Source organism: Pectinophora gossypiella, chromosome 14, assembly GCF_024362695.1.
Source record: "Pectinophora gossypiella chromosome 14, ilPecGoss1.1, whole genome shotgun sequence".
NCBI lineage: Eukaryota > Metazoa > Arthropoda > Insecta > Lepidoptera > Gelechiidae > Pectinophora > Pectinophora gossypiella.
This window is the reverse complement of record NC_065417.1, coordinates 6,795,925-6,811,236: the sequence shown is the minus strand read 5'-3', so window position 1 is coordinate 6,811,236 and position 15,312 is coordinate 6,795,925. Positions and strand designations below refer to the sequence as shown.

Sequence of the window (15,312 nt, the reverse complement as noted above, 5' to 3'; positions counted from 1 at the left end):
TGTGGTGCGCATATCGCGTCGAGGCCGCGCCTAATCTTCTCGACCGCCTTCCTAGACCTTCGGCTGCCATGCGATTTGGTCGGTGACGCGTTATGCGCAGGAATTTTAGGTAATTGACAAGTTTGAACCGATCGAATCAATCTTTTGTCTTTAATTTGAATATTAAATAACTGAGCTATAAATATTAGCACGTATTTCATACCACACGTGGTCTAACTCCATATAAAAAGTAGTTATTAAGTATTTATGGTCCACAAGTTGGCCTTAACCAAACTTTATCTAGTAATCAATGAACTTAATAAAGCTAAGCAGACTAATAGTTTTACATGCCTAATATTTTACGGATAAACCACTATAAATAATTACTAGGCATACAAAACGAACTTGGTATTAAACTCCTAAGATGGATATGACAAAAGATTCGGAGTTGTAAGTAAGACAGACACATAAAACCACAAGAACTAAATTCAAATCAACGTCTACTTTCAAAGCTTGAATTGGTGATTTGATTGAATGAATGGCCGCCGCGTAGTTTGCATATTTAACCATAATAGGTAGAGATTTGTCTCTAACACGTCATAATCAGTATACATGCTAATTAATTAACTTTTTATTTTTTATCTGGGTGTTATTGAATGGAGCGACCCAATGTCATAAGCTTAAATAGTTACTGCGCTTGTCACGTTGCGTTTAAGAACTACCACCAGTTTACATAATAAAAAAAAGTACAGAATACAAGTTAACGTCAGATTCAAAACTATAATCTGATCTTTCATAATAACTACTATCTGCAGCCAGAGTTGGGCGTAATCGATTACTTTTGTAATCAGATTAGTAATCTGATTTAATGTAATCATAATTACATCAATCGTGATTACTTTGTATCTTTGACTACTATCAATCTTAACTACATGTAATCTTTAATCATGATTACAGTAGTTATTAATCAATGATTACGTGATTTAATAAATATTAAAATATTTTGATAAATATTATTTATTTGCCAATTAAGTAATAATTTTATTAAAATTCTTACCTATAGCGTGACAGTCTAAAATGGCAAAAGATTTTTTTATACAGCCACAGTGCAAGGGTACATATAAGTAGTTAGATATAAACATAATTTTTATCATTAATAATTAAATTAAAATATTTTTTATTTTTTATTTTTGCGTCTTTCTTTAATTATAATAATCAATGCTAAAGTATGGTCGTGTTTTTGTTCAATTAACAGGATTAAGAAAATATGTAAAATTATGTAATCAATTAATCTAAATTACAATTTAGATTTATTAATCTGTAATCAATGTCAAGATTAAACTCTTGATTTAATTTCTTATTTTGTAATTATGATTACAGATTATTTCGTTTGTAATCTGTAATCATGATTGCAGATTACAAAAAGTAGTCGTAATCAACAATCAATAATCTAATTACTTTTTGCCCAACACTGTCTGCAGCGGATAAGCAAACAAGAAAAATGTACCTAAAGTAAAACAAGACAAAGCGCTTTTATATTCGCGAGCTTTTATTTAAATTCAAGGTAGTTATTGAGTGACGGGCATCCTGTTTTATAGCTTGTCGGCGGCTCAACAGTCAGTCGGTTCTGCGAATCAGTGGATATTGTCGCAAATTGCCGCTTTCGCCACCCGCTGAATAATGCATGCGATAACATAACATCACGTCGCGTGCCCCGGCCCCGCGCCGCCCGCCGCCCTGCCGCTCGCGCCCGCCTAGACACCACCACAACCTCACCAACTCATTGTTATCTAACGTAAATTAAACTTGCCCGTGTACTTGCCGTCTTATCCTTACACAACACGCCAAACTTTGAAATCTATGAGCTCTTCAGTCAACGATTTCTCTTAAGTCAATTAGTGACCACTTCCTAGGTCCAGATACATGCAAGTATTGAAGGAAATGCCAATGTCACTTAGTACATTTCCATGAGCAACACACCCGTTGCTTTTCATTTATGGAAATAGGTAGTGTGGTAATTGTGAGGTTGGCTGCGCGGTGCGTCGTAGCTGGGCAGAAGCAGCTGTGGCAGCAGGAATGTGAGGGCAGCGCGGTATGTTAGGCGGCGGGCGTCGTGTGGGGTGGCCCTGCCGGCGTTTCCCACAGCGGCGGCTTCTCGACCAGTTCGTCGGAATGTGGTCGCGGCACCGGCCCGCACTTTCACCAAAACAATTCGTTAGCGGCCTCTTTCGGCATCGCACCGCACCCCCCACCCCGCCACCCGCGCACGTGAAAATTAACAACATACTGATACTTGACTCCGTGATCAGTATTTCGGTGTCTGGGCCCTTTAAAGTCCCGCGCCGCGCCGCTGAAACCAACGTTTGCCTATGTTTGGGCAACGCTTAGTGGCGTACGAGCGCTGCTTAATAAGCTCTTCACGTCGTCACGTATCTCAACGATTGCATTCTGCGACTGACCACAAAAACGTAAATCAGTTCAGATGATATATTCAGTATCCAAATTGGAATACCTGGACGCGATCGAAGCTGTAAATTACCAAGTCGATTGCTGTCAGTAATGACACGTCGATATCTGAAATATTGATGGATTTTCTTCATACTCCGAACTCGGTTACACTGGATTCACATCAGATTGATGCTGCAACATGACATCGACTGAGAAGTTTAAATTTATTCTCACGTTTTGCTTTGTAAAGTGCTTTAAGGCTAGATAAATCCTTTCAACACATACATACAAGATACAAGTTTAAAACCAATAAACCGCTTTTCAAAAATCTTTCTGTAGCTTTTGAAGAGCAATTTTACAATCATCATAGTAAAAAACAAAGTCGCTTTTTCTGTTCCTATATCCCTATGTACACTTAAATCTTTAAAACTCCGCAACGGATTTTGATGCGGTTTTTTGTAATAGATAGATTGATTCAAGAGGAAGGTTTACATGTATAATAACATCCATTAAATAGTGGAAAAATACTGTTATTTTTGAGGCTTTTATTGTGATGTCGTAAATAATTTCAATTTTTCCTCAGCATTGCACCCGAGCGAAGCCGGGGCGGGTCGCTAGTTCATATAATAAAAGCTAAAGAGAAAAGAATTAAGTGATAGAGAGAAAATTAAATCGAAACTACTACTAGGGTTTGAACTCGCAGCGCTTGTCAAGCCAAGACGACGGTGTTACCCATTACTTATACACCACCGGGTCCTCATGCTGTCCATGCAAATTTTTCGATCTATTTTCTCTTTGTGAGTTTCCATAAGCACGGGTGAGTGTTATAAAAACAAAATCCATTAGTTAAGGTGTACATGTATTGTACAATGTAATTTTCCCCCCAGGTACGGCCAGCTATCCGGCATGGTGGAGCCAGTGTTCGGCGTGCTGGGCGCAGTGGCCGTAGCGGCTGCGCAGCCCGCGCTGCCGTACGCGCTCGCCTTCGCTGCCGGCGCCATGATCTACGTCGTGGCAGACGACATCATCCCCGAGGCCAACGCTTCGTAAGTTTATATTTTTCTTTAACTTAACCTTTTGAACGCCATAGCATTGTCCCGTTTTTCACAGGGTCCGTTTACCTAACCTGAAGATTTGACAGGATCAATTTTTTACAGTAGCGACTGCCTGTTTGACCTTCTAATCCTCGAAGGGAAAACCAACCCAATACAGGTTAGGTCACATAGCTTCGAAAATGCATTTCTCGGGAAAGTGGGCTTCCTCACGATGTTTTCCTTCACCGCTGAGCACGTGATAATCATTTATGATCCAAACATGAATTCTAAAACAAATTCGACATACATTGGTTTAGGCCTGTGCTGGGAACGAACCTGCGACTTCAAAGTGAGAGGCAAGCGTTCTACCAACTGAGTTACCACGACTTCTAATTTGCAATTGAAAAGGATAAGAGCTACGCTCTTGTCAGTGTACCATTTCCCATCTATCACTATCGAACGCCAATTCTTTTATTTTTTAAAAGACAACATTCGCCTTTGTTTAATTATATCTTATAGAATGTATTGGGGGTCCGTAATGCAAAGGAGCTTACAGGAGCTTCCGTCGATTTGGGGGAACCCTATGTTATACATAGAACAGTGGGACGTATATAGGCTGTTTATGATTTATGTTTAAATCTATTTTAGAAGGCAAACAAAAGATTTATTTCCATTTTCTAAACATTATAAACACCGCCATTTTGGAGCTAGGTGACTGACTGACAACTTTCACACGTAAAGAAGTTAAGGTATTCTCACGATGTTTCGTTCAACACTACCGTATGCATATTACTAAATTATATATAACTAAGTAAGTATTAATTATATATATACAAAACCAAAGCGACTGTAATAAGCCATCTGCGAAAGCTTGGATACCGTGGGCCGCATTTATAAGCGTTTTTAGTGTTGAAATAAACTTTTCAATACTATAATTCTTTGAAACACATACATACATATGTATGTATAAGAGTTGTTTGTATGTACAAAACAAACCTACGCCTATTTCCCACCGGGGTAAGCAGAGCCCATGGAATCCCATTTGCTTCGATCCTGACATACTTTTCTTGCTTCCTCCATATTTATCAATCGTTATATGCTCACGCCATTTCAGAGTAGATCGTACGTAACCTTTTCTAAGGACATTTCCAATTTATATTTATTTATCCTATATAATTAAAATTTTTAGGAACTATGTGTTTCAGTAATTTGAAAGTAGATATAAAATACTACTTATAATTTAACTAATAAACATCCATCTACAAATTAATGGAGTCTGTTCAATCATTATTATGTGTATACTTATACAAGTACACTTCTCATCAAAAAAATCGAAACACCTTGCAAGTTTACGTTTTGTCAGGATTATCAGAAAAATGTGTACATTTAGGAATAAATGTTAAATGTCGTTTAATAGTGAGTAATATGAGCTTATCAAATCTTAATGTTAATGTTCTAAATTTAAATGAATTTTTCTTAGGTTTCGTATTTTGTTAAATGAGTCATTTTTATTCCGTATGGAGTATAAAGGAAATGGATAAAACAACACACGTAAATGAAAAAGAAAGCTAAAAAACGTTTATTTAATAACTTGTATTCCCTCCCCGAGCTCTAATTACTGCTTCCATACGGTTCTTCATCGATCGGATGAGAGTCACGATCACATGCTGTGGTATATTGTCCCATTCCTCTTGGATTGCATCTTGCAGCCGGCTAAGTGTTTCTGGGGCAGGATCTCTTGCTCGAATTCGTCTCTTTAATTCATCCCACAGATGTTCAATGGGATTCATGTCCGGGCTTCTTGCTGGCCATTCCATAATAGAGCGATATCTCTATTATGGAATGGCCAGCAAGATAATTCGTTAAGATAATCTCGTACGACGCCCGCGGTGTGAGCCCTAGCATTGTCGTGCATGAATATGAAGCCGTTGCCAATAAAATGTGCATAGGGCATCACATGAGGCTCGAGACACTCTTCGACGTACCGATGACAGTTTAGTGCAGGCAGACGTGGCCCAGACACGAAAGCAAGCTCTGTCTTACCGTCGGCGCTGATTCCTCCCCAAACCGTCCACGAACCGCCACCATAGCTGACCTTTTCTTCAATGCAGCATTGTGCATAGCGTTCTCCGTCTCTTCTGTAGACCTTGTTCCTTCCGTCGTTACCATACAGCATAATTTTACACTCATCAGAAAAGAGAACTTTGCTCCACTGTAAGTATGACCAATTTAGGTGCTCACGTGCAAAGTTAAGGCGCTGTTCGACGGTCTGCAGTTAATTTCGGCCCATTTGCTGGCTTATGCGGTACCAGTCCACGATCCTTCAACCTTCTTCTAATTGTATAGTCACTTACAGCCACCCTTCGTACAACACGAAGCCGCTGCTGCAGTTGAAAAGCGTTAAGGCGTCGATTTCTTAAAGAAGTTGTTACAATAAATCGATCATCTCGCTCAGAAGTGACCCGATTCCTGCCAGATCCTGAACGGCGCGTGAACAAACCAGTCTCCCGATAACGTTTATAGACTCTATGAACAGATGACAGGCTTAGATGCACTCTTGCAGCCACAACACGCTGACTAAGGCCAGAATCCAGCAATGCCACAACTTGGGCGGCTTCTGTGGGCGAAGTATCCATACGTTTTAGAAAAAAAACCTTTTTTCAGACGTCCCAAAGTCACAGTATTGAAATAAAAAACAAAAAGTTTAAGGATAGGCGCCAATTTTTAGTTTTTAAACGCTAAATGTACTCCAACCCTAAACACACATTTGTCTCAAAACAGTGAATCATTTCGTTTATAAGATAAACAAATGAAATTCTAATTTTGAATTTAGAATTTTCGCTTATTACTGTAATGGCCAAACTGCCAGCTATACATTTATGTATTTTTTTTCATCGTATGAATTCTTTTTTGTGTTAAATTCGGACAGAAACAATGAAAACGGAAGTGTTTCGATTTTTTTGATGAGAAGTGTATATAGCCTGCAATATTTTCTGTATCAATTAGTTTGTTCATCTTGCGATGGATGTACCTCAGACTAGCCCAATTGGAAATACAGTCGTGAGTATTGTCCCCAGAGTCAATAAACGGCTTGTTCCTCAGACTTTACAACGTTACGTATTGTGTTTTAAATCTTGACTCGTTAACGGATACTATTACGCTACTAATCACAACTATTCACAACATATTTCCCACAACGAAATGTATCAAGCATATTTGCAATTTGATTACGCAAAATAATTTAAGAGTTTATTCATAAATCTATTCTCGTTAACATCATTGAGAATCGTGGGAATTGAAATGATTTAATAGCTAATATGTAGAAGATCGTAAATGTAGCGCTTTAATATGTAAAACTAAAACTATAAAAAATAGGTTTCGCTGGTAGGTACAAGTTAGACGAATAACATAAAACTTAAAAAAACTTACATGTTAATAATAAGTAAAATATTTAGTATGTTATGATCACAGATTCTGTCGCTCAGAAAGGAATGCCAGATAGTTATGTAGGTCGTTGGTGATACTTACGAATAAGTATGAACTAAAATGAAGGCGAGTTATAAAAAGATGTACTGTCTGCGCTAATCTCCGATTTCCCCTTTAAAATTTGAGTAGACGGAGGACAACTAAGAGAGCTGGCCTTGGAATTGACCTCAAAAGAAGCAAAGGACGAGCCGGGCTTTGTTCTGACCCTTGCAAGACGCAGCCCCGGGCCTTTGACGGCTTAGCGCTCCGAAAACGTCGCCCTTTATTACGCATCTCCGAACTTTTCGCACATAATGTGGCTATTTTCGTTTAAATACGGTTCTTTGCCTAATAAATTATTTTTAGGCAGATAAGAATCTAAATTTCTTTATATTAGTTGGCAAACAGAATACCGGTCATGGTCCGTAATACGCGGCGGGCGCGGGGCAAATCCGCGAGCTCCTGTCATAATTGGATTGACGAGGGTCGCCCGCCGCGCCGCTGATTGTTCTGATTCATGGCAGCATTTCGACAGATTCAGATCTGACGTGACTGTTAGCCATCAATAGCCGGGGCTCGTTAGGGTGAGAGCGCAGGACAAAGGTAACATGTCGTAGACACTTCCCCTTAGCGACACAACTTTTATTGTCCATCTTCGGTATTGTTGAGACCGGTCGAGTTCCCTTCCGGACTGCCAGGACCAGTCTGCCAAGGAGCGTTATTGACTGATTGTTCCCATTATCCTCGTGTTTTGTACAACGAGACCTATATACATTTGACAATATCGCACGTAACCGCTTACGAGTGCTTCGCTTTGTGATCGGCCGTTTGAAATACATCTTCACTTGTTTATTCGCAAACATACAAATGTTTTTATAGGTTGGGATGGTCCTACCTAACTACATCATCGTTGCGACTTTTGTTGCACCAAATATGAGTTAATGCCCACACCTGGCTGTGAGAACACCTTTCTTATTACGTGTTTGCCCTTATTGATGGTACTTAAAGTTACCACATGTAAACGAAAATTAATTAGAGATGGTTGAACACACAGTGCAGCTGACACTCCCTCGCGAAGCACGCGCGTGCATCGCCGAGGCTGATTAACGCCGTTCCAAAACACGAACGTTGCCGCAACTCGACTGCTCCAGTGTAAAACCTATGTAGATTATAATCTGTCCCAGAGACTATTACAAACTGCAGACTGTCAATACACTCAGACAATTTATTATTCGCGATAGCTCTTAAGCTCACCGTTTAATTCTATTTTAGTCATCAACGCAGTTATATTTTTATTCTATATACTGGTTTAGAATGCAAAAAACCGTCGGTGTTTTAAATAATTGTTATAGACTTCTGAATTTGACGTGGAGATTTCAAAACGCGTCTCCCACGTGTTAACGCATCGCTGGCGGGCGTAGGCTACACTTGATCAACATTGCTAATCAATGGACAAGTTTCAAAATGAGTGGTATTGAGTTGACGATATCATTAGGCAGATATTTGGCGAGACAATAGTCGTGGTGCAAGCGGCACGTGTGTAGGCGCGCTGCGGCGTCGCGACGCAAATACCCCGCCAGAAATAGCGGCGCCGTCTGACACCCCGGACGCGCCGTCGTCCCAGCGACGCCACTCTAACACAACTACATTGCTGCCCTCCGATGTCTGCATACTTACGTTTTAAGGATACGAGAATTTGATGTTTGGGACTCACGCAAATGTTATTCCCTAACTAGTGTTATCCTATTTTCACAGGGTCCGCTTACCTAACCTGAAGATTTGACAGGTCCGGTTTTTTACAGAAGCGATTGCCTATCTGACCTAACCCGCAAAGGGAAAACCAGCTCAATATAGGTTAGGTCACATACCTCCGAAATGCATTTATCGGGAATGTGGGTTTCCTCATGATGTTTTCCTTCACCGCTGAGCACGTGATAAACATTAAGATCCGAACATGAATTCGACAGCAAATTCAAAAGTCATTGGTTTAGGTCCGTGTTGGGATTCGAACTTGCGACCTCACACTAAGAGTCGAGCGTTCGTTCATCTGGGTTACCACGGCTCACTCACGCAAATGTGACGCGAAATAGCCCGAGTATCTCCCATATCTCATGAAGATGATCTAACGCAGTCCTTATATCCCCTTGCGTTGAACCATGAGTTGGTTAGGTTGTAGTATGTTATGTGTGTATGTTGTATCTGCTGCGTCTGTAAAGTAGTCATCAAACCATGATGATGAATACTTGACGGTCCGATAGTCTCCGTTGCATTTTTTTAAATTGGCAGAAAAATAATCTTCAAATAGGATGCACACTTTTATCGATCATTTGTTATGCGCACTACAGAAATGCGTATTATGTATAGGTACGTATAACGTCTTCAGTTGATGTTATTGTAATATTAATATTTTGTTTGTTTCCGGAAGACACGTTATTTGTTTTATACCAATAAACCATATTGCTTACCAAAATTATCACGCGTGTAGTTATTTGCGCAACATTTTGCATGATGTATAAAATAAATAGTCCCAGATATAAACATATTTATGACTTTAAAATGAAATGAAATAAGTGAAAAGCTTTTTATTGAACAGTTAACATTGCGATTGACTGATGTTTTAAATCGGAACAATACTTTTTATTTTGATGCGTTCAGACAATTTTTCCTTTATTGTCTGCTATACACTGAGCAATTGTTTTTGTTTCACGTTTCTTAGAAGAATAACAACTTGACGGTTTCCATTATTCAGTTAGCCATCATAGGTAATATCTATCGATTAAGATTCCGAATAGTTTTTCATGCATCGCCGGGTGTATTAAGATATTCTTATGTAAATATTATGCAGAACTGTTGTGTGCATGTGTAGTTTGCGGGTGTGTGCCGGCGCGAGACGGCCGCGACTCGCGCGGCTATTTGCAGCGGCGCGGAGGGCGGGCGGCGGCGCTACCTCGCGCATTATGAAGTAAATCGGTGCGCCCGCGCCGCGCGTGGGATTGTCACCGTCTCGCCACTGTCAATAATAATAAATACACGAAATAACGCGTTTGTCCGGGATAAGGCCGGTGACGCCGCTCTAGTTTGTCTATGCGCTGACGTCACTGTCTGGGAATCCGGCGCGCCGTCCGACACACCCTGACCTACCTCCAGACGGCGCATGCGCATCCCGGGTGCATATCGCACCTCGCCATCACTGTCCTGCGCCAATCATCGGCTTCCTGGCGTCAAACGTCGAAAAACAAAAACGTCGTTATCGTTAATCTCGGGTCCGAGCTTGCAACACGACGCGCGACACCCGGCTATTGTTAATACGGCTGATTCAGACAATACGATCTCGGAACGTGTTCGAATTCATAAAGACGCTGTTTAACTTACTTAAGTTCATTTTAAACTCGTTGCGGCACAATCATTTGCTGACTACTCTTAACGTGGAGGAATATTCTCGACATGGGATCCAAGTTCGGATCCGTTAAAACTATTATGTTTTCTTTTTCATTACAAGAATCCGTGATATCCATTCCATCGTAGTGTCCCGGGTTCGAATCCCGCCTCCGTCTCTACACCGCCGAATTTGACTTTATGTTTGAATTATAGATAATTGATATCACTTAGTGTCCATGATTTGTACCAAGTTAACGGCGATAGGCTCGCCCCTCGCCCTATTACGTGGGACTTAAACATAACGAGCAGTGGGGTATATACTATACACCTCTGCCTACCCCTTCGGGGATACAGGCGTGAAGCTATCTTGCGTTATCATTATTCAACGCGTTGAATTCCTTCTCCGTGTAAATTGCATTATAGATATTGTCATAGCGTCAAATCTCCTAAATTTTAATGTTTATCAGCTTTTTTTTTTTGACGTGACTTATTGTAGATTTGCCGCAGATGGCATTAACTACTTGGCCGGACAAAACATGTTTATCAGCCAATTTAGGTTCTCATCATGGCGCATGTGAGGTTGGATTTAGGCGTGATGTCAGTACGTTCGGGTGCTTGGTGTGTCCTGCGGGGATCCCGGCGCGTGACCGGAGTGCTGACGAGCCACGCACGAGTCGGCCCTCCTCGTAACGAGCCGGATGTCCAAATGTACATGAAATTAGTGATTAGTCTTCTTCTTATCGTGTGAGTTGTGAGGTGGAATACCAACCTCATCAACCCTGGTTTCAGGATTATTATTGAGCCGCCAAAGACTCATGGCTCGTGTAGCGATTACTCACGTAAATAGTCACCGAGACCAACGGCTTAACGTGCCTTCCGAGGCACGGGTCTTCTTACTTTCAGACAATCAGGTGATCAGCCTGTAATGCCCTAACCAAACTAGGGATCACAAAGTGATACGTCCCCAACGGGATTCGAACCCGGGGCCTCCGGATCGTGAATCCAACGCTCAACCACTGGACCACGGAGGCCGTCGCGGAGGCGAGTGATTAGTGATTTGAACCATTAATCAGTAGTCCAGGGAACTTTCAGAGTTCCGAATAGTACGTTGGTATCATTGGAAGATTGCCTCTAATTGAAAAATATGATTTTTGGAACTGTCTTAGATCCTATCTTAGCAGAGTTTGCACTGGTCAAAGTGTAGTTGGCTAGTTCAAAGTTGGTTGGTTGGGTTCACGTTTTTCCAAATTCTAAATTCTTTATTCGCGTTTAATTTAATATAATAAGGTTTTATGTATAATAAGTTTTCATAACAGGGAACCTTTCCAAGCTTAAAAAAAGTAAGAGCTTTGTTCATTCGGATTTTCTTATGTTATATGTTTGAATATCGTGTCTCCTGATTCTGCTTTTATATTCTGCACGTAAAGTAACTCATTATTAGAGATTGAATATTCAGGCGGTATTATTTACCTAAAATTCGCTGCTAAACTAAGGATAATTTTGATTTTTTATTATTATCCAAGACTGATAGCAGTGCAAAATAAACATTATTTGATTGTGCCCATCATCATAACATCTGAATTATGCATCTCCCTAGCGTCATCATGTTTTTCACGGGGTCCGCTTGCCTAACCTGAAGATTTGACAGGCTGCCTGTCTGACCTTCCAACCCGCGAAGGGAAAACCAGCCCAATATAGGTTAGGTCACGTTCCCCCGAAATGCATTTCTCGGGAATGTGGGTGACGATGTTTTTCCTTCACCGCTGAGCACGTGATAATCATTTATGATCGAAACATGAATTCGAAAACAAATCCAAAAATCATTGGTTTAGGCCTATGCTAGGATTCGAACCTGCGACCTCAAATTGAGAGTCAAGCGTTCTACCAAATGGGCAACCACGGCATATTAACGATCTCATACCATATGCACTACAAATCATATAAATAAGTCTTTAGTTTTCCAATAAGCCCGATACATGCATAATATAACAAGGTGTAACAAGGAATCCTATTAATGAAATGGTTCGTACTTCCAGTTAGAGGGCGAACCATCAATGAGCATTGTTCCTCTAAGTGCGCGCCTAGCGCCGCGCCGGTCTTCCCGATATCCTAATTTTACTGCCTTATTGATATTCTAATACCGTGACCATGTCGTTTCTCAATGACGCGCTTTGTATGACGACGACACTACTAACGGACACAATTCTAGTTATTCCTATTTAATAATCTTATAGCTACTTGAATAATTTCTGTTAACAAGTTTTATAGTTTCAACTTTTAATACTTTTCTTCTAATAGGTACGTTATTTAGTCCATTTCTTTGCATGTTTCGTATTTTCCTTCGGATAATGAAAATAGGATACAGCCTGTAATATATACCGTTTATATTATTCTTCATTTAAGATTTTAAGGCGTCGTTTAAAAATCGGGGCACTTTTAGAAGCTTTAGATGTCGGCACCTATTGCAAAATCTAAGTAATGTATTTAAATTTTCCGTCCTACTGCTAGGCAAAAGCACGTCTAAAATTTATCTTAGTACGTACGTACTTCGTTCTTTAGTGTTTAACTGAACGCTAGGTACTGTTACCGAGCATTATTTGTAATACCAGGAAGACTAGGACAAAATTATAGCTTGTCGGTTATTAGGACAAAATTATAAATTATCGCACTAACAAATTTGACAATTAGTGAGACTTGCAGTTCAATTTGTTAAAAAAGTTAATGTGACATGGTACCAAAGTGTATACCCGCACCAACTTACCAAGGCACGTCATGCTAAGATTTTTCAACTTTAACATTCCCGATTGTAAATAATATTTTATGTATGCAGCGGCAACGGTAAGCTGGCGACCTGGGGCTGCATCATCGGCTTCATGGTGATGATGTGCTTGGACGTGGGGCTCGGGTAATCTGCCCCCCAACCGCTGCCACCGCGACCCTCGCCTCAACCCGGCATGGACCCAGGACTTGTCGTTGACTGTTTAGATAGACTGGTAAGATACGCGCGCGAATCTAACAATTATCCTTTAGAACATCATTTATGTTTCACGAACTCAACGTCTTGAAATATATTCCACTTTCTTCACGGGTAATTTTATACTCTATTACTGTCGTAGTAATTAATCCGCTTCCACGGTCTACCAAAGCCATTTTTTGCGCATGTACCTTACTTTCATAATTGTAGAATAAATGAAGGATACCAGAATGTACTTACGAATACATTGACAAGTTTCCCAATAGAGCTTGCGATATTATAGAGTAATAAGTTATTATTGTTAATGTCTATAAGGCATGTGATGTAACCGCCACAAAGACAGATTTACCTTTATATTTAGTGAATAATATTTGGAATCTATTGTAAAGGTGTGAATGGTCGAAGAGATAGTTCATTAATATCTGAAAGCTTTTTATTCCTATTCTTAGTATTAGGAGGTACAGTTCCAAACTAATTATACTCGCTCCTTGTTCGAGACGGTATTTAATAGTGTAGTCTACGCTTATGTTATTAAATATCGTCTCGAACAAGGAACTTTGTATAATTGAGATAGAACTTCACTTACAGGTAAGTTCGTTTAATCTCTTAATTAATCACTTTTTCCAAGCCCAAGCAAACCAAGTTGTCACAACTTCTATACTATATACCTACTTAAGTATTTTTTTCTATTTTTGCTATCCTTTTCATTTATTATGTATACAGATTTTATAAATGAACTATTTCTGTCCATCCATCTTTTGCAATAAAGTAAAATTAGCGTCGCGAAGGTGCAAGACAAAGATGTACATCAGTGCCAATATTCAGAAGACCTGTTCATATAAGTGATAATTTTCAATTACACAAGGTACTTACAGATAATCGCATCTCGACAACAAAGTAACCGTAAGCAGATATCTGCTTTCGAACAGTATTTACGCGCTACAAAAATGTATTTATGTTTATAGATAATTTATTTTTGTTGTATCACGAGATATTTTGGTACGTATAATTGACGTTTGCGGGTTCCACTAAATGTTACTCGTGAATGCTACTAGCGTGTCACTTTTATTGTTTTAGTGAAATTGTTACTTGAGTGTCACACGTTAGTGTCATTCGCGGTTGCACAAACTTAAGTAAAGAATAATAAATAGATGTAAGATACTCTGACGTCGCCCGTTTTGTTTGACAAATTCCAATCTAATGTAAAGTTAGGATTAAGTGAAATTGAAAGACAATATTTGGTATTTGTCAAGCAAAGGTGTTAAATAAATTGATCGAAAACATGTAACTCTACGTTATGCATACGATTGGTATTATTAATTATAATATCGTGTCAATTAATGAGATTGACTCGGAAAGTTTTTATACGGAAACCTTCGCCGAGGTTCCTCGCAGATTTGCATTTATCGAGGTGTCATTTATGAAGTAACTGTCCGCAGTGTTTAAAATTCAAGCTGATCTAGAGCAAGCTATTGGTTATCGAATTCATCTTGTTTTAGCTGTAATAGGTATTTGTTTTTCGTTCAATTTTAATATAATTTGAAATGAAATATAATGGTAATATTATTTTTCCCTAATCCTTCTCGCACTCCCAGTCATTTGAAATAATTAAGATGTTTTCCTGTTTTGACAAATTGAGATAATTCTATTGACAATAATCATTATAAAGTATTGTACTCACTGGAAGAATTTTAAAGACGGTATTGGATCGGGCAAGGATTCGTTGAGACGCATTGGACACAAACCTAAGCGCCCTATTGGTACCTACGCGCCCGATTATAGTATATAAAACTATTATATATAACTATAAAATAATTATTATTGATAATAGGATCACATTTATCATTAGAAATAAATCAGGGGCTCTTATTAATGTGTTCTACGGGTAGTTCCTGCAGGTATGATATATACAGGGTGTCAGTGACATCGTAACGAAAACTTTGAGGGGCGATTGAGGCCAAGATTCTGAGGTGATATCAAGTGGAATTTTCCGTCGCAAAAGTATGAACTGTAAATAATTTAAAAAATACAAAA

General features: G+C 39.4%; 1 protein-coding gene across 1 annotated transcript in view; it reads left to right on the top strand.

The window, feature by feature from the left end:
* LOC126372312 (zinc transporter ZIP11) overlaps positions 1 to 14,833 on the top strand; it is a 48,669-nt gene extending 33,836 nt beyond the window's left edge. Inside the window, exons 6-7 of the mRNA XM_050018010.1 lie at positions 3,315 to 3,473; positions 13,135 to 14,833. Of these exons, the coding sequence (XP_049873967.1) occupies positions 3,315 to 3,473; positions 13,135 to 13,213 (238 nt within the window). The 3' untranslated portion in view covers positions 13,214 to 14,833. The remainder of the gene's footprint in view (positions 1 to 3,314; positions 3,474 to 13,134) is intronic.
* The last annotated feature ends 479 nt before the right edge of the window (positions 14,834 to 15,312 follow it).